This window comes from Talpa europaea (assembly GCF_964194135.1).
Source record: "Talpa europaea genome assembly, chromosome: 13".
NCBI classification, from domain to species: Eukaryota; Metazoa; Chordata; class Mammalia; order Eulipotyphla; family Talpidae; genus Talpa; species Talpa europaea.
Window position 1 is genome coordinate 78175762 of NC_140080.1, and position 22059 is coordinate 78197820.

Below are 22059 nucleotides of genomic sequence, written 5' to 3' on the forward strand. Positions count from 1 at the left end.
CTCAGGAGTCAGATTGCCCGCAGATGTGAATGCACATCTGTCCAACTGTGTGATCTTGGGCTATCCATTATTCTCTGGAGACTACAGATGGATACTGTGTGAATTAAAGAAAATAATCCATGGGAATGCTTACTCTAGTCATGCTCTATACCTGTTAGCTGCTGTTGCTGTGGTTGCTGATAATATTGCTACAAACTTGTAAAATTTACTTAAAAAGAAAGATCTTAGCAAAATAAATATCCTTGCAGAAAATTTTTTTAAAATGAAGATCCTATATTAAAGAGCAAAGAAATAATTGAGAGTGATCTTAATTCTCCAGCCTTAATTCAGAGGCTTTGGGGAGGTTTCGGAAAGGGCATGAATCATGGTGAGGTAAAATGCACCTGGGATTTACTTTAATTGGGTATGGTAAGACATTCAGGCTTGAAAATGATTGTCATGAAGAATTTTCTACTCATGGATCCCCAGGAACAGAAGGCATACCATTTCATACCTGTGTTTTTCAGGGCCACATGGGGCAGCACCAGGGCAAAAGCCTTTTTTGTAATTTTCATGGGGAGGAACGGGCTAGCAGGATTGGCTGGTTGAATCATTTCAGCAGACCCTGGGGTATAAAGATTGTTCCTAGTTGCCTGGTACCTGGCCCTGGGGTGATATTAGGGCAGGGGGATAATGACTCAACCTGTAAAAGCTCCATAAAGAAAGTAGTTGGTGAATATGGGGCCTGGATGGATTGGTTTGCAATAAAAGGCATGCTCTTCAGGGAGTCATTTTGCTGTCCCTAGGAACTAGTTAGCCCTGCTGGGAGGGATAGTGTCTCCAGAAGGACCCAAATGTCAAAGCATCAGAAAATACAGAAAATAAACAGCACAATGAGTACACCTGACACTGCACTTCTGGGTGGCAACAGTGGGGTTGGTACTTCTAGGAGAGATGAGGATGGTATCTGTCAAGCTCATAACCAAATCAGGAGTGTCTGGTTAAAGAATCCCATGTGACAGTAGAATGCAGGATGATGGGTTGTGCCAGGCACAATCCCTGTACCCTACCACCATTCCCAGTGGTCAGGATGGCACTGTTTTATCTTTGATAACTCATGTCAAGAGTGGAGCTATGAAAATCTGGTTGCCTCCACTCAGTGGAACTTTTGTGGATCTAGACAGTCACTTAGACAGAGACTAGTTAGGACAGCTTCTCATTGTTTTTGAGCAACAGCCACTTATGGCCTTGCTCTTGTGTCAGTCGTGGATGTCCTCAATCATGCTGTGAAGTCTAAAGCTCTAATGGTTGTGGTTGACAGACAAAACTCACCCACCAGCTTTCTCTCTGTTCTGTTTTTAAATTTACATTCAAGAAAAGGCATGTGGTGGCCAAGACATTTGGGAATACACAGATGTGTTTAAACAACTTGGTTTCTTCTCAGGTTCTGCCTTAATTCAATAATCCACTCATTTTTTCATTCAAGTAGCAAATGATGTTTGGCAGAATTTTTTTTTTTCTGAATTCCCAGGCAGGACAGCAAATGAATTACTGAACTTTGAGATTCAAACTCTCCGAAGTGGCAGAAATGGGGAAAGCCAGTGTGTCTGCTGTGCAATCAGCAGCCAGATTGTAAGCTGATGGTGTTTGTGAAGTCCACCTGTGGCCTTCCATTAAGCAACAACTGGACTTCGTACAGCCCATGGCAAGGGGTACAATTGAAAGGTAGAGATTGAAAGTGTTCAAAGGAATCAGTTTCATATCTTTGTTCACCAGTTAGCACTGGTTTCACTCACTGGTCAGTTTTCTCGTCATTCTACCTACCATCCTACTACTAAAGGGCAAAGAAGGAGGATGTGCTGATGGGGTGGCACCACCCCACACAGAAAAAATAATTCAGTCTTTCCTCCTGCTGATGGGTCAAGGCAGCACACTTCAATTTAAGCCCTTGCAATCAGAGACATGGTTCATGTAGATAGGAGTTGATTAAAAAATGCACTCTTGCTTAACTGACAAACTTAATTCAGCTTTCTCTTATTTCTGGTCTAGTAGCTACTTACGGAATTTCCTCCTGGCACACTTGTAGGAAACCAAAACACAAAGGTAACCAAGGGTCCAATTATTAGGATGGTCAAATATCCAGAAGCCAAGACCATATGTCATTGTTTAATGGTCAAGTCTTTGAAAGCAGCTTGTGTGCATTCAAATGCTGACTCTGCCTTCTGCTAGTTGTGGTGATATAGGGGAATTGGTTACCCTAATCTGTGCCTCATTGTCCTTCTCTGTAAAATAGGAATAAATATAACACCTCTCCCAGAAAGGCTGTTTTAAATTTGAGATGAGTTAATGGATATAAGGGCTTTGGGGGTATTCTCATAGAGAGTGCGTGCAATGCAGGTATCTGCTGTTACTGCTGCTGACACAACTGTGAGATGCAGTTTTAGGATCTGGAATACATGCCTCACGTGTCACCTGGGAAACTTTGCTGGTTTTGCCTTGGTATCAGGCATTCCCTGCCCATTGCCAGTGCTGAGCCTTGAGACCAACTTCTCAAGAGTCATTTCCACTGTTTGGGGATCTGAGCAAGATGGAATGCTCAAGTAGGTGCATCAAGGCCTCTCACATTTTGGGCCCTATTCAGAAGTGCGCCCCCTTTGCAGACTCTGTGCAGCTGGTGACTAGTGTTTGATTTGCCTTTACCGCCATCAGCAGACACTTCCACCTACGAACTTGACCTTAGTTAACACACATGCAGTGCTTAGAAGCACCCCACCTTTCCCAAGACCTAAAATATAAGGGGTATATATCTGCTTTCTTTGGGGGGCCATCGGCATGTCTCCGACCACCCCATCCATGCCCCTAGCCTGTTGTAAGATTTGGAAGGTTTAGAAGGCTTTTTTGAAGATGTATAAACAGACGTGTTTGTATGAAATAAAGGGGGGGTACTAGACCGCACTTCATACCTGTTAATCTACCTTTATCAAGGTTCAACGCTGATAAGCACATGTCTAATGCCAGGCAGTGAGGGACAGAGCCCATGGCAAAATTATGCTGTGGAAATAATCTTGGGCTGAATGGAGAAAAAAATAGATCATTGTATATACATAGGTAGGCCCATAAATCAGCCCTTTAACAGAGAGGAAGAAAAGAGAGTTGATATTTGGTTGTGGGTATCTTGAGTTAGTTGTTTTTATAAGACATTTCATTCCGCCAGATGTGGTAAATAGCATATGAGAAAAATGATTACCATTTACATGTAAGGAAACTGAGGTCCAAAGTCCATCCTACAGTCTCCACCCAGGGGGGCGTTACTCCCTAAAACAGTCACTCACGCATCACTGAGAGATATCAAACAACAAAAGAAAATATAGCCCAAGACTGATAAAGGTGACCAGCTACTTATTTTGCTTTAGAAAGGCAAATAATTAGTTTGAACTCTTGCCAAGTTTCATATGAACGGGACTGTGGGGGTGGGGGAGGTTTTCCCTTAGATATCTACTATTTTAGGAAAGCCCATAATTGAACCTAATTTCTGCAGCTGCCTTTAGAAAGCAGGATGGCAGCAACAGCAGCATCCGGGAGACAGCAGAGGCTGGTAAGGCAGGCTGGGTAGATCTAGATGGATCACGACCGAAAAACCCAGGGCAGAGGGTAGTGCCACCTGCCCTGGAGTGACACTGTGGTCAGGTTGGAATCAGTGAGGAAACTGGGGTGAGTGTGGTCCCTACAGCCCCCACCTACGCGGGCAGCATCTCAGTGAGTTCCTGAGGTAGCGGAACCTTCTGTATCTTTGTTCTCTCTCCGCCACGGCTTGTAAGTATTAGCCTGATGTTGTTTACTTCTTCTCCCAATCTCTCCAAGGAATATGATTCACACGTTTTCAGATTTATTTGAACAAAATGCAATAAATATGCTGCTTCAATTTTAACTGCTGGCCTGTAGCCAGGGTTTTTAATGAATCTGGCCTGTGCTACTGAAGTGTTCCAGGATCTCCAGGGCTCAGGGCACTGTGAGATTATACACACTGGTGTGCGAGCGAGCGTGCATGCACACACACACACACATGCACACCTCCTATTCCCTGGAGGGCCAGTGACTCATTGTCAACTGCAGGTTTTTCAGAACCGACTCTGGTTAAAATTAGCAGGAGCTTTTATTGTTCAAGGAGAGGAAGGATTCCTCCATGTCCTTTCGTGGCTGCATAGAAATGCTATCTTTTAGTTTTTTCTCCCTTCTCTGTTGAAATTGTTAGACCCACCTCCAAAAGCTGCCATCTTCAGCCTTTTTTCATTTCCTTTGTTTCCTCACAAATGGTCACTCGACCAGGCCCCGCCTGCAGGGACTCTCGTGTGAAAACAGCTGGATCTGGGGGCTTAATGTAGAGACAAAAAGACTCTGAATTGATTTTCACCACAATCAGGCAGTGCTCCATGCTTTTGAGAGGCAGGAGAAAAGCAGGAGCAGGGACCCCACAAAGGTAGGGAGAACCAGAAATGCTAATGGCATACCTGAGGCAAGCATCTCCTAGTCCCTACCCTCTAGTAAATATGGTCACTAGAGGGTAAATAAGAAGAATCTGCAAACTGGGTCCTTCAAGATGGACCCACCTTTTTCTTTCTACAGGAATGTGATCACCAAGGCGCATTCCAACTTTAAGAGTTTGAACTCCAAAGTTCTGTGAACACCAAGGGCCATTATGGGTTGGCATCTGGGAATTCCTCCAAAGGAAGGGGTCATTGTATAGAGGGTGATTTCAGAACCTGGCACATGGTTTCCCACCAGTGACAGAGACAGGTGGCTCCAAAAATCCCATCTAGCAACACGATGGCCAAATGCCACCTTGTGGCTAAGGGACACTGCCACTGATATCTCTTCTTTCAAAGAACAAACCATAGTCTGATCTCTTCTGTTATTACCAAGGACATTTATTGATGTCAGAAGCCTCTGTTTGCTCTTCTTCTCTTGAAGTTAAGATCAAAAGCAAAGTCTGCCCACCCTGCCTACTCCATTTCATCACTTCCCCTAATGGGACCTTCTCAATCATTAAATAAAATAAGCAAAGCAACTTGGAAGTCAGGCACCTGGGCAAGCAAATTACATGAAAGACCTGGCGGCTCTTAATGACTGGGGAAGAGGACCAGGGTCCAGAGGTTCATGTTGGGACAGCTTCACCACCAACACACGCCTGGTGTGACTACTGACAGCCTCTGTTTCCTCACCACTGGAGTCATGGAATCCATTAGGTGATCTTTCTTGCCTCACTTTTTGTGATTCAGACAGCTGGGCTACAGATCTTGAGTGATTCTCCCTTAACATCATTTCCTTGAGAATTAAAGGTACTAACTATTAAACACTTCCTTTTCTGTGTTTCATTTTCTCGAAGTGGATTAATAAATAGCTATTCTTTCTACTATGAATGCTCAAATCATAAAAATCACATCCTCTTATTTATGATACACATAGACCCTGTCTTAGTTAGACTGGATCAAAACACCATCTTGTTTCACATTGAGTAGTAGTATCAGCAGTGTGGTCCTGTGTGTCTCCCCCATGCCCTTACTGAGCACTGAGGCCATTGCATTAAACATGTATTGGTTGATCAGGTGATCACTTGTGAGCCTTGTGCCGGGTGAACACTGTTGGAAATATAAGAGACAATCTCTTTGCTCAATTCACTAATTATCTTATTGAAAATTCAAGATTACAGTGCCTAACAAACATATTAATAAGAGTATGCCTATTAGATGCCAGGCACGGTGCTAGGTACTTGATAGATCATCACTTCATTTAAACCGCAGCAAATTCTTGAAGCTATCTTCTTTATTTCCATTTTACTGACAAGGAATCTAAGGCTTAACTTAATTCATCTGCACAAAACTTGAAGATGTATGTGATTGATTCTGAGTTCGAAATGTCGTAACCTACTGTTAAACTGAAGGTGAGCAAGTCTACAGAACTGGGGTATAAGTGCAGTGCCTGTGTAGGTCAGGGATGTGGAATTGTGCGTAAGGGAGATTACCTATTGCTAGAGTTTGTCCTGAAGGGAATAAACAGGAACTACGCCATGCAGAGGAGGCTCAAGTTCAGAGGTATAAAGTAGAATATGGATTCCTGATAGGAGATATTAAAAGGAACCCTGGACCCACTGCATTGCTACCGCCAATTCTCTTTAACATTAGGCAAACCTTTGAAGAGAACCATGGAGAGAGAGTTCCCACCTGCCCAAGCCAAAACCCCAGTCCCCTGGCTGAACTTCTAGCAAATTCCTGAGTTGACAAAGGACTGCCCTCAGATAACTCTGATTACTTTGAAAATGGTGCTTATAAAATAAATACATTCCACTTATTACATCAGCAAAGCTGGAAAAAATGATGTTTTACTTGTTACTAGTTGGGAAATGTAAAAATAATTCAAGTTTGAGAAATACAGTCAGGGAAGATAAAAAAAAATCTTTCGTGAAGTCTTGCATTTGCTTCATTGGCACTTCTGGACCATCCCATCTGCCCTGTGAAGCCTGGTTTCAGCCCCTTTCCTTTTTAGGGAAGCTTCATTCTCAGGTTCATGTCAAGCATGGAAGTTATTTCTTAGCCCTGAGTTCATGGAGATTTTCCATAGATGTAGCCTAATTGCACATTCAACCAGAATTATTCTTTCTTCCCCCACCAGTTCTGCAACTTCTTCATTCCACTTTCAGTTATTATCTGCTTGTACCCAGGGCTAACTAGACAAAAATGAAGAAAAAAGCTCTTGGCTGACAAGAATGATTTTCCTTAACCTTTGCTTAAAGAAAACTTCTCACTCTTCCTTTCACAGTTGGGGTCCAGACCCTAAAATGTAAACCTATGTTTTTGACCACCATGGAGAAGGAAGGCTGTTTAGGGACAGCACCTGACAGAGGGTCTTGTGTTCAAGTTCCTGCTAAAGCTTAGCTGTTGGGAGGCACTGGAGGTACTTATCAGCCTCATTTTCCTATTAAATGTAGTTAACATCATCTTCTTTGTAGAGCTGTGGGGAGGTCTGGAAGAAAAGCTATGCTTGTAGTTGTTTGATCTGCAACCAAGGACAGTTGGTTGGTCCTAAAGTAACCACCTCTTCTCCATGGTTGTTTGTGTGTCTTTGTGACACTCCCCTGCCCCCATTATCCACAGAAATCCAGATTCCTAACACCATTCCCAGCCTGACTCAAGGCTCCAGCTTCTGTTATATTTCACCTGCCCACCCTGGGAACTCTACTGTCAACACACAAAAGTTCTTGCCTTTCCCCAAGTACATATTCTATTTTATGCTTTGTGCCTTCATGGTCTTCTTGCTAGAATGTCTTTCATCATATTTCAGCTACTTCCAAATCATTGAAGACCCATGTAAAATGTCACCTCCTGAGTGAAGTCCTTTGCAACCCAGAGAAATGTCACTCATTCCCTGGGGTAGTTGTGCCTCTTCTATATGAACCAACTGTCCTTATCACAGAGTACTGCAAATTAGTATTTCCATATTTGCCACTGACATTATAAGGATATAGATCTTGGTATTCTCACATTTAAGCCTAGGAGATAGGTACTATTATTAATTCCATTTTTGATGAGAAAATTAAGGCCCAGAGAGGTTAAATAAGTTGCTTAGGTTCAGACAGCCAGCCAGAAGCTACTAGAACTATGATTTGAACAAAGAGAACATGGACTCAAAGCTAACTCTTTAAACTCCTTAAACCACTTTTCTAGAAAAATGTTCAAATTGGTTACTTTGCTACTTTTACAGGGTATCTAAATAATAATATATACTATATTATAAATAATAATTAATAATATAAATTCTTATTCTTAATGAACCAGATGAATAATGTATGGTGTATCTGAGTTACACAGTTCATAAATTCCATTTTAAGCTACTGTTCTAGAATATACACTAGTTCAAAGCTCCCCAGTAAATCTCTAGTGTGGTCCCAGCTGCAGTGCAAGGTAATGTGGGTGATCTTTTCAGCTCAGGGGAGATTGTTATTTTTATTTAAATTTCTTGTATCTGCACTAGTTTCTTTAACTAAATAGTTGACAACCCAAAGACTGGACTGTTTCTTATGCTTTAAGGGTCCCCCCAAGGACCTGGATTTGCTGTGTTCACCATAGGTGCTGAAACTTTGGCAGAGTAAATTAACAACAATTTATTGAAAATGTCACATCAAGTTGAATATTTAAGAGTTGACAACCTTTTTTACTGGGATCTGAGCTTTCAGAGAGTTGGTAGTTGAGATGGCCGAGAGAGGATAGTTACTCGGCCAGCGACCTCATCTCCAAATTGCCAGCCTCAGTCAAGCATCTGGTAGCCTCCACTCTAATCACCTTACAAATATCTGGTGTTTCCTGTACTTTTTATTAACTGGCTTTTTGGAGCACATTCCCTGTGGCAGGCACTGTGCTAAGCATTTTACATATATTATCTCATTTAATCATCACCTTCCTATAGGTAGGTGGTTTATTAAACTTGTTTTCAATAAGGAAGATGAAACTTTGTGAAGTTAAATAGCTTGCTTGAGATCTAGTCCCTAGTTAGGTGACAGCTGACATTTTTATTTATTTATTTATTTTTATTTTTATATGCCCCATACAATTGCAATCCCCTGATTTTGACCCCAATCCCTCCTTCCCCCCCCCCCCAAAGTGTGTCTCTGGTTCATAGTTGTTTGTTGATTTTGATTTTTTTCTTTCTTATAGTTATTCTTTTTCCTGGTCCCTTATTTAGGGTTTCTAGATTCCTGCTATGAGTGAAACCATCCAGTATTTTTCTTTTTCTTTCTGGCTTATTTCACTGAGCATGATCCCTTCCAGCTCCATCCATGTTGCAGCAAATTGCATGTGTTTATCTTTTTTGAATGCTGAGTAATATTCCATTGTATATATGTACCACATGTTCTTGATCCAGTCATCTATTTTTGGGCATTTGGGTTGTTTCCAAAGCTTGACTATTGTAAATTGTGCTACTATAAACATAGGGGTGCAGGTGCACTTTGGAATTAATGTTTCTGTGTCCTTTGGGTAAATACCTAGGAGTGGAATTGCTGGATCATATGGATCATATGGAAGCTCTATCTTTAGTAGGTTGAGGAATCTCCACACAGCTTTCCATAGTGGTTGGACCAGTTTGCACTCCCACCAGCAGAGCAGGAGAGTTCCTTTCTCTCCACATCCTCGCCAACATTTGTTGTTGCTAGTTTTTTTAATATGTGCCATTCTCACTGGTGTAAGATGGTATCTCATGGTAGTTTTAATTTGCATTTTCCTGATGACAAGTGATGTTGAACATTTTTTCATATGCCTGTTGGCCATTTGCATTTCCTCTTCAGAGAAGTTTCTTTTTAGCTCTTCTGCCCATTTTTTGACTGGATTATTTTCTTTGTTTTTGTTGAGTCTCATCAGCTCTTTGTAGATTTTTGTGATCAGTCCTGTATCATTAGTGTTGCGTGCAAAAATTTTCTCCCAGTCGGTGGGGTTTCTCTTTGTTTTGGTTATTGTCTCTTTTGCTGTGCAGAAGCTCTTTAATTTGATGTAGTCCCAGGACAGCTGACATTTTAACCAAGGACCTTCCAGCTCCAAAGTCATGACCTCATCCACTAACTTAAAATTCTTCACCTTGTAAGTGATGTATTGCTAACTACTGGCTAATACTTGTGGATTCTGAGTATCTCTTATACAGTATGTTTCTGTCTCCATATCTTTGTTCTACTTTTCTCAATGCCCCTCCTTTTTAAATAAAGACTGAAAAATTCCCCACATATTTTTTTCTTTTGAACTAGCACCTCATCATCACCTCCCCTGATTCTGTGACCCCGGATAGTTTGAGATGGCTTTTTTTGAAATGCTTGTGCCTTTTTTTAAATTGCATCCTGCCTCGAGTCTTTGGAACTCCCAATTCTTGGCCTTCCAAATGAAATATAGAGTACAAAAGTCCTATCCTTTGTCTCTAGATTAAGCCCTCAGTAACCAGACTGACTCCCAATAATCTTTGAATCAAATGCAATAGTCTCCTTGCCATTTCCAAGCCTCCCCAATAATTAAGTTTCCTTTTCTGATCTCAGGTTCCACCAAATGCTCCTCATTTCCATTGTCCACTTCTTCTCTGGATAACTGAGAGACCTCCTTAGATGCATTATTAAAATACTCCCCTTTTATCTTAAATCTTAGTCTTGCTGCATATAGTAGCTTGTCATCCACTAACTCTACTTCTGCACTATGCAGTATTTGAGACCATGCAGTATTATCTAAACCAAACTTATATTGAGCCACTTTGGGGCTAGCAACAGTGAAATTTCCTTAGAGGATAGTTAAAAGAAGAAAAAAAAAAAAGCACTATCTCCCGTTTCTTGAACAGAGGCTTGCATAATCAACCAAGTAGAAAGAAATGTTGAGATGCATTTAACCTCATTAGTTTCAGTAGGACTGGCTCTCTCCAATCCATCAGAGTTGAGCTACATTAGTGAAACTCAACTATTTCCAAATCTCATTTACATAATGGATGAGATGTGAAATGAGCCCAACGCAAGGGGAGTCGCCCAGAGGCACTAAAGTTTATCACAATATGTAAGAGTTCTTTTAGATCATTGCATTAAATTTCCACTAACAAGATAACAAATTAATTGTCTGTATTACTGTACTAGCCCAAAGTCTATTGAGTAGCGCATGAGTAAGGAAGGCAGCTGGGTTGCAAGGACTGTGGGCAGCAAGGGCTGCTCACGGGGATGTGATGAATGCTACCTTAGTTTTCTTCTGTCCCTTTAAGAAATCCCAGGCACCTCTGTAATCTGATGGTGGACTTTGGCTTTATTAGTGAGGTAAGCGAGGATGAGTAAATCAACTGTATCAGACAAGCCTCAGGACATCTAGAAATTGATCATTCTGCCGAAATAAGCACTCTGTGTTTATTAGCTGGGAGTTCATCACTATCACTTCTCCTCATCCAATTCCTAAGAGATTTCAAAGCCATCATCATGGTATTAGCTCGTCTGACTGAACTACTAGAGATAAAGATTAGGAGATCTATCTAATGATGGGTCTGAGTTTCTGTGATTTTTTTTTCCCTCTTCTATTGCCAAGAAGAAAGCTTTTCTAGCACACACTCAGTGTCTCTGTGTGTATGCCTGCACAATCACACGCTTGCGTACTACAGGAGGAATTCAAATAGAACCAAGGAGTGGTTTAAGAAAAGGACACCCAATAAAGCTCTTAAAACAAGGCACATTTTCCCTATGTAACAAGGTCACTGCTTAACAGGGGAAACATTTACTAAAGTGACTACTCCAGCTACACCATATCCAGAAGGTGATAGAACACTGGGAAGAATAATTCGATTCCATGACCACATTTATAGTCCCAATGTCCGTACATGGCCAGATGCCTACACATATGTCCATGAAACATGAGTATGTACTGGACTGATCTTTCACAAACCAGTAAATATGCATGTATCTATTTATACATATATTTATAGACACACATGCACTTAAGCTCCTGATATCAAGCTCTCTTCTCAATGTGGCTTCTAAATAAGCAGTAATCAAAATGCAAATAAGGTGACCCAGTTAGCATTGAGAGCTGTATTGCCATGCAGATGTGCTCTGCAACTATGTGCTGTAAAGGTAAAAAAGAAAGACACTACTAAAGATGCTTATACTAACCAGCATTGACTACTAAGCCCTTCACACTAGGGAGAATCTAGGGAAGACTCTCACGAGGCCTGCAGGATCACATCTGCCATTTTGGGGTTGGTCTGTTTTGAAGCTGCCCTGAGAGTATAGAAGAACCGATCCTGCACCAGGAAAGCAAGAAGACCGCTTCTGAAAAATCTCAGAATGCAACACTTACAGTCCCATGCCAACATGCTGGCCTAAGACAATCCAAGAAGTTGGAGTCAGCATCGTGGCCTCACTACCCTCTCATGAATCTGGGCAATACCAGTGCCATCCCTACCTGAGGTTCAGTTGCCCAGGAAGCCCTGGATTTGTTCCCTCCAACTCTAAACTGTCCTGTTTTCACTTAGCTACAGCTCCTTTGTGTTCATCTATCAGTGAAGACTGTAATGTGCTTTATGTGCTTTACAGTAGCAAATTCTTAACCTACCTGATCGCCAAGGACATAACAAGAGCACACTTGGTGCATTGTACTACTAAATTGGTTTAATTACATGTATGCACTATTTCTTGCCTTGTTAATACCTTTCAAATTCCTTTGTTAATACCTTGTAAATTCCTTTGTTATATTTTTCAGAGAACAGTTACCACTCTTTTGTCTGTACATTTTTTTTAAGCATGGGAGCAGATACATCAGCATTCTGTTTGATTCTCTCTCTTTCCTTCCTCGTGTGTGTGTGTGTGTGTGTGTGTGTGTGTGTGTGTAGTGATCCACTTAAGCTGGCAAAAATTGTAATGTGAGCCTAAAGGTGTCACTGAACCTTACTTTGCATTAAAAAATGTGTTCACTGTGTGTATGTGTGTGTGTGTGTGTCTGTCTGTGTGTATGTACTATTTTTTCCCTAAGGAGCTCTGATGCCTGAGCTGTAGGAAGATTAAACCCTCCAACTCAGGATGTGTTCTCTTTGCAATTTAGATGTTTGGTATATTTTCATTCTAGACGATATCATTGGCCACTTCTAGAAACATACTTTTCATCCAGTATGACTTTTTTCACTAAAAGATCTGAAGAGACAGATATATGCATCCTAGTATGAACTGCATAGAGTAAAAAAGACTATAACATGTCTCTCTGAAGTTTTAATAGACATGCTATCTTATCAGCCCATTTCTACAGTTCTGAGTTAAGAGAGGCAAGAACTAATCAGATTGTTCTGTGTTTCTCTGAATCTAGAAATCTTGAAGCAGTGAAGCTATTGTAGAATAGATTCTGACCAGAAGGAAACTGAAGCAGAGTGAGATTCCAGATGTTGTTCACATCCATCCACTAAGCATGGAGCAGAGCCTGAAATCACTCAATGACTTAGCACTCCAGTCACTTATTAAAGTTCAAATTAACAAAGTATTTGTCTCTGGTACAGCTTATCCACTATAAATATTCCTTGCCTAGTTTATGTCAGCCTTACATTCGGAAAATATAAGAAAATATAAAGTCTCTGCATCCTAAAGAATTTAAATCTTGTGGGAAACACATGCGATTAGCATATGAAATAAGTTTAAAATGAGACAACATTAAGACAATGTAGTGCTAAGAAACAATAATAGTTCATACAAATGAGTGCTTACTGTAGCTAAGTGGCATAATCGATGCTGTTTTATATGTATTATTTTTCTATTGCTATGTTTAACAAATTTCCACAGACTTAGCTTAAATAACAAAAATGTAGTATTTTACAGCATTAACGGTCAAAAGTCTGAAATCAAACTATCCAAAAGGCTGTGTTCCTTTCTGGAAACTCAAGTGTAGAATCCATATCCCTGCCTTTCCAAGCGTCTATCGGCTCCCTGCGCTCCTGGATTGGGACCATCCTGCTCTATCTTCAAAGACACCAGCATAGCATCTCTTACCCTGCTTCCATCACTACCTCTCTCTAATTTCCTCTTCTCCCTTCTCTTCCACTTTAATGAACCCTTTGATTACATTTTGACCATTTGGTAATCAAGGGTATTCTCTCTAGTCAGCTGGATAGCAACATTAATGCTATCTGCAACCTTAATTCTCCTTTGCCATGTTACATTGCATAGCAGTTCTAGGAATTAGGATATCAACATTCTTGCAGGGGGAGAAAGGTATTATTTTCTGTCTACCACAATATGTATGTTCCTTTAATCCTCACTAATAACCTCATTTAACAGATGAGGAAACGAAGGCACAGAGAGCTGTTAAAATTTGCCCCAAATGACAGTTTGTAAAAGAGGTAGACTTACTCCAGAAAACAAGTTCTTCACCTCTACACTATATTGAAAGTATATTTAGAATAGACGCATATGCAGGTTAAAGGAATTAGTATACTGGGCCTCCCTGGTGGCACAGGAGTTAAAGACAGTGCTTTCAAGCTATCGCCAGCCACTGCAGCACAGGTTCGATCCCCGACCGGCCAGGGAGCAACCCACATGGCACAACAGACCTCTCCTGCCTCTCCCGCTGCTTCCCTCAGCAGTGTATTTCAGTAGATCTGCCTGTTCTGCTCCCCACTATCTCTGGTGAATCCTCTCACCCCACCCCCCGCACCTCTGGCTTCCACCCCAGTTCTTGTATGCATAAATAAATAAATCTTAAAAAAAAAAGAGTTAGTATACCCTCCCCAGAAATTTTGAGGCTAGAAAGATAAATACATATATTCTTTTTGTCCATTCATCCGTTCGACACTTTTGAGTATGTAGCATCTGTTAAGCGCATGTTAGGGAATCAAAAGAAAATGAGAAGTAGCTCTTGACCTCTAGAACTTGGGCAGAGTAATGAACAAAACATTGCACAAACAGAGGTAAGCCTTTCACAGAAGTCTGTCCAAGATAAGACAACATGTGAGAGAAAGGCACTCACCCTACCTGACAATGAGTCGAGGGTTTAATTTTTCCCAGCTGCCTTTCCAAAATATCTCCCAGTATTTGGGTTTCATGACTCACACTAAACTCTCTTACTCATCTGCACTAAGACTTGTTATTTCTCCTCTTGCTCTTGTTATTTCACTTCTAGTTATTGAATGCCACCCATCTCTCAGGACCGGGGTTTTCATATTACACCTGTTTTCCTGAGTGAACGGTTGGCCCTAGTTAAAGAATGTTCGTGTTCTTGGTATCTAGTGGTGCCTAGAACCTACAGATTCTTAATGAATGTTGAATTAATAAATAGGTAACTACAGGACAACTTTAGAACCCATGGAGATCTCATTTTCCTCCTAATTCCTGAAGCTCTTTGCAAGGTCAATAGCCACAAGCTGATCAATAGAGCATGCATTCCTGTCCATGCCAAGTCTTGCATTTTATAATGTAAGGGGTGCCAGGAAAGTGGCTGAAGAAACCAGCCAACCCAGTGGTGTCAGACTCTCCCACCATGCCATCCTCGGCTTTATCACCAAGAAACATCTGCATTTGCAAATTTCAGAGTGAAAAAATGAATTAAGCTGTTCAACAAGCCTGTATTAATCACACACTGTTTTCCAGACATATTCTTTCTGCAGTGAATGTTACAAAATGAGTCCCTTTATTTTAAAGAAACTGGGAGGTGAGGACCCAGCCAGGAATGAGAATCTAGTTCTTACCAGCTGTGTGATCTTAGATCAGTTATATGACCTCCCGAAACCTCTATTTTCTCATCCTGAAAAGGGGAGAAAACACCAGTCATCCTACAAGGGTTGTTTTTGATTGGTTGGTTTTCCTGTATAGAAAATGAGGTACAGTAGCTAACTAGCTTTTATAAACCTAGAGCACAAACAAATTACTCTAAGGTGAAGCTGGTTTTTATTATCGAAGGTCACAGAACTCATTAAAGGATCCTGGGAAAGTCAGCCTCCATGGACCCTGCTTTTCCTCCCTGACCCCTTTGACCTTGAGCAATCTGGGGAAGAGGTAATTGAACAGCAACTACTACTTTGGAAGAAACAGAATCAAAATATCGAAGCTATTGACTCACCCTTAAGGCAGTAAACAGTGCTTTGGTCTCTGACCTTTTCGCATCCTGGGGCAGTCAATAACCTGGCCGCTAGCTGCAGCGCCTGCCACTGATTCTGATTTGGGAGTAGTTTAACCTTGAACTGAGCTCCAAGTAACCAAGGCAACAGGAAGTCAGCTTCTGCGTTGAGGAGTAGGAATCCATAAATCAAGTCCCTAATGCAAACACTGTGTGCAGGTAGAGGTTTGAGGGGATAAGTGGTCTATGAGAAATTACCTTTGAAAATGAGTGGCTGTCCCTCAATAGGCTATAGCACAGTTGCAAAGACTTTTATAAAATGTATCAATAGAGGTCAACAGGTGATAGTAGAATGTTTTCATATAGGTTTGTCTTTCTTTTTTCCTTTTGGCTCTTTTAATTATGAACAGATGTTGGACCCACAAAATTATTAGCACTGCTATTTCCTCCTTCAAAAAATATACTTGTCTCCAAATACGCAAGCCTTGGACACTTTGTCCTGTGTTGGGGCTTGGGAATGCTCCAAACACACCCACCAAGTGTGCTCTCCAAACAATCCACCTTGCAAATTTGAGATAGCAATCGATCCCTCCCTTCCCAGCCCCAGCTCACCGCATCCTTGCCCTTCCCCAGGCACTGGAGTAAGCAGCCCTCTCTCAGCTCTCTGGTGTAGTCAGAACAGAGCCTTCCCTGGCTTTTCTGTGATCATCCTCCAGCCTCCAAACTCTCCCTCCCGTGGGGAGAGAGAAACAAGGGTTATGCTTGGAAGGAAGTGTCCCAATGTCCCACCTCTCTTCCCTCACTCCGCACCTCTAAAAACTTGGCTCAGAACTGTTCCACCTTCATCTGGTCATTTGGGTGCTTCGCCATGGAGGGCGCTGTCACCATGAATGAAGGGAAACAGACTTTGAGAGGCCAGCCTTCCCAGTGCTCCCTCCTCGGGAGATGTCACCCTTTGCAGTCCTTAGACCTCTGCCTTCAGATTTTGTGGATTACAAGTGCTGTTAGATTAGTCATTGTTTTAAGTTCGTCCAATATTCTTGCCCATGTGTATGAATCCTGGGACTGTTTCCATAATCCTATCAAAACCCAAAATGTCTGGTAAATCATCAGGGCACTCTCTCTTTTTTTAGAATTTGCTTTCGAATTCATTGAATTGCAACTAGCAAACAGTACAATAATCTAGAAAATCCTAAATTATCTAGGGTTTTCACGACAGCTAAATAGTGGCAATCTGAATTATAGAGTGTTTTAAGTGTCATTTTATTACTTTTAACGTATCCTGTAACATAAACACTTGAGTAGCAAAGTATGCCCAATAGAGGTATGATCGGATCAACTTTAATGAAATGATGTGGACTGAGACTAATTTGGATTGTGAACATTTGCATGAAAATGGGTACAACTAAAATGACTTGAAATCAGTTTGTTCCCAAGTGAGAGTTAAATATCCGCCTGCTAATCCTGTTTATGGCTCATTCCCTGAGCATAAGAATTGGAGCATAATTTGAGCGAAGAATTACCTGCCCAACCTGTGTCCACAGGTAGAAAGATGACACCTCAGTGAATTTTTCCAAAGGAGCTGTTATCCAATAGCACTCTCCAGCTTAGTGATGTGCTGTGGAAAGTCCACGTGTATCCATTTGGTGAGAACACGATCACAATGCTCCAGATAACTAAAGTGGGGAATTTTCAACGTCAGTGCTGCTACCCCCATTTCAGATTTGTTAACAACCAGTGTGTGCAAGCATATCAATCTACTCCTACACCGTTGGTCTGGTAGATGTCTAGATTTTTCCCCAACTACATATATTTTCTCAATGGAAAAAGAGTTTAATATATGTTCGTGACTTAAGAAATTAACAATGGAGGAGGCTAGGGGATAAAAGTACAAACTCGTTCTTCCTCAACAGTCTCCCCTGTGCTCTTCTTCATCCGAATAAACAGATTTACTGTTCATGTGTGTCTCCTTAATGGTTCCATGTGCACTTTACATGTGTTACATATGTGAGCCTAGCCTGTTCCTGGCACACCTGCAAATTTTGTAAACAGGCTCACTATACGTGTGTACCACATGCCCCCATCTCTTGATGGTTATACTCTGCAATTTTTCTGTCATGGAATTTGATGTTTGTCTATCTCCACTGTCCAAATGCTATGAAATATATAATCCAAAAATGCATAAATGGTACGGTTATCCACAGGGTCTGGAGTGAGAGTCTCAGAGGCTGGGACAGAGAAGGGGAAGGTGGTATAAAGTAAACAAAGCTGTCGGCAACTTTCTTCTGTAGGGGCCTCTTCCAACAGGGACACCAGGGCCTCTGTGTCCTGAGCATGTCTGTGGGCAGACTGGTGTTGTGGGCAGGGGCTAGAAGATGACCAGGTGGGCCAAGGTGATCCTTGGGTTTAGCACCTGGCTGCTTGAAATCTCCCATCTCCTCTGTTAAGAGCAGTGTGAATCTAGTCAGTTCTCTCCTAATCTCCCAGGAAGGTGTCTTCCGCATCTGTGACATAAGAGAACAGTCTATCTGTGCTGCCTGCTCACAGGACTGTCATTAGGCCCAATGACATCTGACTGTGGATCTCCCTTGGGTGTAGATAATGTTACTGTGGGCAAGGACAGTATCACTCAGGCTGGTTTGGATGGAAACAAGGGGCCATAACTAGAACGAAGAAGTCTCACATATTGTTGCTGCTATTAGTGGCAGCCCACAAATGAGGAAATGCTACATCGATGATTATCTGACATGATTCAGACACCCCCAGCCTCTGGATTTAGGCTTGGATGAGTTGGAGAGTTATGTTTTTGTAGCTGGGGGATCTAGGAGGTGCGCAGAAACCCCTGTTCATGTCAGGGATGAGAACTGAGGCTTTGCTTGCTGGTTTTGCTTGGACTAGAGAAAATGGCAGTTATTATAGTGATACCAATAATAATGGGAATAATAATATCAGGAAACTCACAAGTACACTGGCTATGTGCTGGACACTGTTCTAAGCACTTTACATCAGTCTATTCTTGGATGTTCCCAAATGCCCCTACAAGGTGATATGGTCCATCCCATTTGTATAGTTAAGGAAGCTTAAAGCTTGGAGAGGTTAAGTAACTTGCTCATGATCACACAGCTGGAAAGTAAGAGAGTCTGGATGTGAGCCCAGGAAACAAGCTCCAGAATAGCTCTTGCAATTCATTATATAGTAAATATCCAGAGGCACTGCACAGAGATGCACCCTGGCTTTCAGCACCATAGAGATATGACTTAGCATGCTTGTTATGACCAGACACTCAGGGCTCCCCAGTCAGCTCTCATTTGGTCTAGTTATTGTTGCACACCAAGTTCCCACAAGGCGATTCCAACTCGAGGGAGCTGATCTTTTGTCTGGATCATCTTCATTTCTCCGTCCATGACTTTGTGGATGTGCTTCTCAGCTCCGGAATGCCTTTTCCTTGTGTTCTAGCAAGAGCTCTGTGAAGTCTTTCTCCACACGAATCCCTACATCCTCAGAACTCCCCAAGTACCTCAGTTGAATACACATAAGCCTACCCAGACTTGTGGCCCAATTTTTCCTTCTCATTGAGTCTTGTCTCTCCTGCTGGATGAGCTGAGAAGCATCACTAGAATCAGGGCCACCTCTCCCCACCATGCTGCACACAGCACCTCCCCTATAGAATCTGGCTCCTCCACCCTAGGGAAACAAGCCTGCCGATGATGCTACTGCTTCTTTAAGCCTGTGCTCTGACCCCTGCTGCCTGGCAGCCAACCTGGGACACAGTTACTCCCAACTTCAGTCACAAAACTGAAACCAGTCATGCTACTATTTTTTTTTCTTTATTCTAAAATTTCATTCTTGGGCCTCCCTGGTGGTGCAGGGGTTAAAGACAGCAGTATCAAGCTATCACGAGCCACTGGAGCATGAGTTCAATCCCCAGCCAGCCAGGGAGAAACCCACATGGTGCAGCAGACCACTTCTGTCTCACCCACTGCTCCCCTCAGCAGTGTATTTCAGTAGATCTGCCTGTTCTGCTCCCCATTCTCTCTGCTGAAACCTCTCACCCCCGCCCTTCCCAGACCTCTGGCTTACACCCCAGTTCTTATATGCATAAATAAATAAATCTTTAAATATAAATAAAATAAAATTTCATTCTTATTATACCAGAAAGAGATCAGATCATTTGATGAGTTCCTCAGATCACTTTCAGGTTTGATGTTGTCTGTCCTCTTGTTGCTTCAAAGTAACTTCAGTTTTCTGGTTATTGTTTTTTAGGAATGCCAAGTCCCCACTTAAAAGTGGACCAGACAGCAGCTCACAATAAGAGCGAGGGCTCGGTGTCCACTGTGATGACCAGGAAGAAGCCTGTCACTGTTGACAGTGTTGCAGTTCCGTCCAGCCCAGTGTTATCTCTCCTTGCTGCCTCTGCAGCAACGTCGGATGCAGGTGAGCAATTTGCAGGTGTCTCGGGTAAGCCCATGGGAATGAGCTGTTGGATACCGGTAAGTTCTGTGTACCAACCTCACAAAGACATTGAGCATTTGAGCTGTCTCAGCACTGAGTTTTCAAGTGGAAGAATTCGACTAAAGAAAATTAGTTCAGAACCTGGAGGCAAGGGTACATGAAGATGCTTCCCAGCTTACTCTAATACTGGCTAGTAAGTAGGCACAGTATTACTCCTTATCAAGCCTTAGTAATTACCCATCTCTGCATCAAAGGTCTGATATATATGTCATCTCATGTAACTCATAAAAAACTCCGAAATAAATCTGTGGGTGCTCATTTCAGAAGAAGCTAAGGGTAAAGAAACGTCCCAGGGACCTTTGGATAGAAGGGTTCCAACTCAGGCCCAGAGCCCATCCCTCCCCACATCTCACACCTCTCTTGCTCACCCAGTTTGGGAGTCAGTAATCGCTGAGTTTTCAGATACCTTGATACGTCCTACCCCATGATTTCATGCAGCTCTCAATAATTACCAGCATCCTCACTGGTTGTTGATAAAATACAAACTCATTCAGATATTTCCAATGCTCTGCAGACAGCCCTTCTATGTCTGCCTTACTCTACTCCCCACACAATCTATATCAGCTCCTGTACCAACCCCCACTTTGCCACACTCACCCCTACTGCCAGGAAGGGGTGGGATTCAGCTCATTGCCTTTCTTCAAAGACAGTTTTACTGAATTCCCATTCACTTCCCACAAATCTTCAAGGCCCAGCCAATCACAGTTCCTCTAGACACCCAGAGCATCCAGCATCTGTACCATGCATATGCCACCCACTCATAGAAAACATTAAGGAATGTCTTCTATATAACTTCTTGTTCCTTATAACAGAGTTGTACATACACAGAGATAGAATCCATGACACATTTCGTAAACATTGGTTGAATTGCTGAATTGATAAATGTTAATGCTGATAAATTCAGTATGTAGAGTTGCCTATTGGCATTAAAAGACCAAGAGATTCATTGTTGATAGTCACTCAGATTCATCTCCTAATCCATCAGGTAGCTTTGAGCAGAAAACTCAACTTGTTTATAAACCTACCTGCTTTATGGAAATCTTTGGTAATTAGAAAGAGAGCCCACTGAATATCAGAAGGAAATATTTGCAATGACAAATCCCAACTTGAGGTCCACAAAATACTGTGATAAAAGATGTTTTCATAGTTTAATGAGTGTAGGAGATGCTTCATTACACCTGCTTCCTTCCTACAGGGCTTTTCCCAGACTTCAATTTATCAGCATGCATTGTGAGGCCCTAGGAGGAGGAAACATAGAATTTCAGAATCTTTTCCGACCACAAACCCATAATTCCAGGGATAACTTTCAACATCACTTGGAAATGGTGTTCTCCTCAGCCATTTGGGAAATCTTGCTCGAAGAAATGGGCCCATCTCTCAAATATGACCATAAGCCTTCACATCTTTTATATGCCAGGTGTGAAATGAAAAGCCCTTGGTGAAAATGCAGGGTGAATGATGCCAGGATGAGCACAGGAATAGGTTAGAAGTGGGAAAATCACAAAAGAATGCAGAGAAGTTACCCCTGAAACTTAATGGGTTAATAGCTCCTCTGTGGGAAGGTGTTAGCTGAGTCCTGAGTGGTAGAGGGTGCCAGGGCAACTCCGGGAAGCCATCCCCTTGACTGGAATGCTCTAGATGCCACGGTGGTGGGTGTGGTAACACAGATCTGAAGAGGGGTGACTCTAGACCTCCGAATCACATACAGTATTGTAAACCAACATTACTTCAATAACAAGTAATACATTAATTTATTTTTTAATTAGGGTCATGGAGCACGCTACCCACCCAGCTAACTGCTAATTCAAACTCGTCCTTTAAGCAAGCTCTAGAGAACTCCCTTTATGGATTTAGAAATTAGCTTGTGTGTTTCTGCCTTTGCTTGTCAAGCAGATATTTCCCAGGTGCAAAAGACAGGTGGTCCCCCATTTTCCTTCCCTGAACTCTGTGCATTCAGTGTGAGAGAGAACACTTTCTTGGGATC

The 22059-nt window shown here is 42.0% G+C and overlaps 1 protein-coding gene across 2 annotated transcripts in view; it reads left to right on the forward strand.

The window, feature by feature from the left end:
* The window catches only part of SETBP1 (SET binding protein 1), a gene marked incomplete at both ends in the record, with an annotated part of 321915 nt that overhangs the window by 277304 nt on the left and 22552 nt on the right, over positions 1-22059 (forward strand). Inside the window, one exon of one of the 2 annotated variants that reach the window (XM_084252039.1) lies at positions 19827-19997. The exons of the other annotated variant lie outside the window; for it this stretch is intronic. Within the exon in view, the coding sequence (XP_084108165.1) occupies positions 19827-19997 (171 nt within the window). The remainder of the gene's footprint in view (positions 1-19826; positions 19998-22059) is intronic. 2 annotated transcript variants of the gene reach the window in all.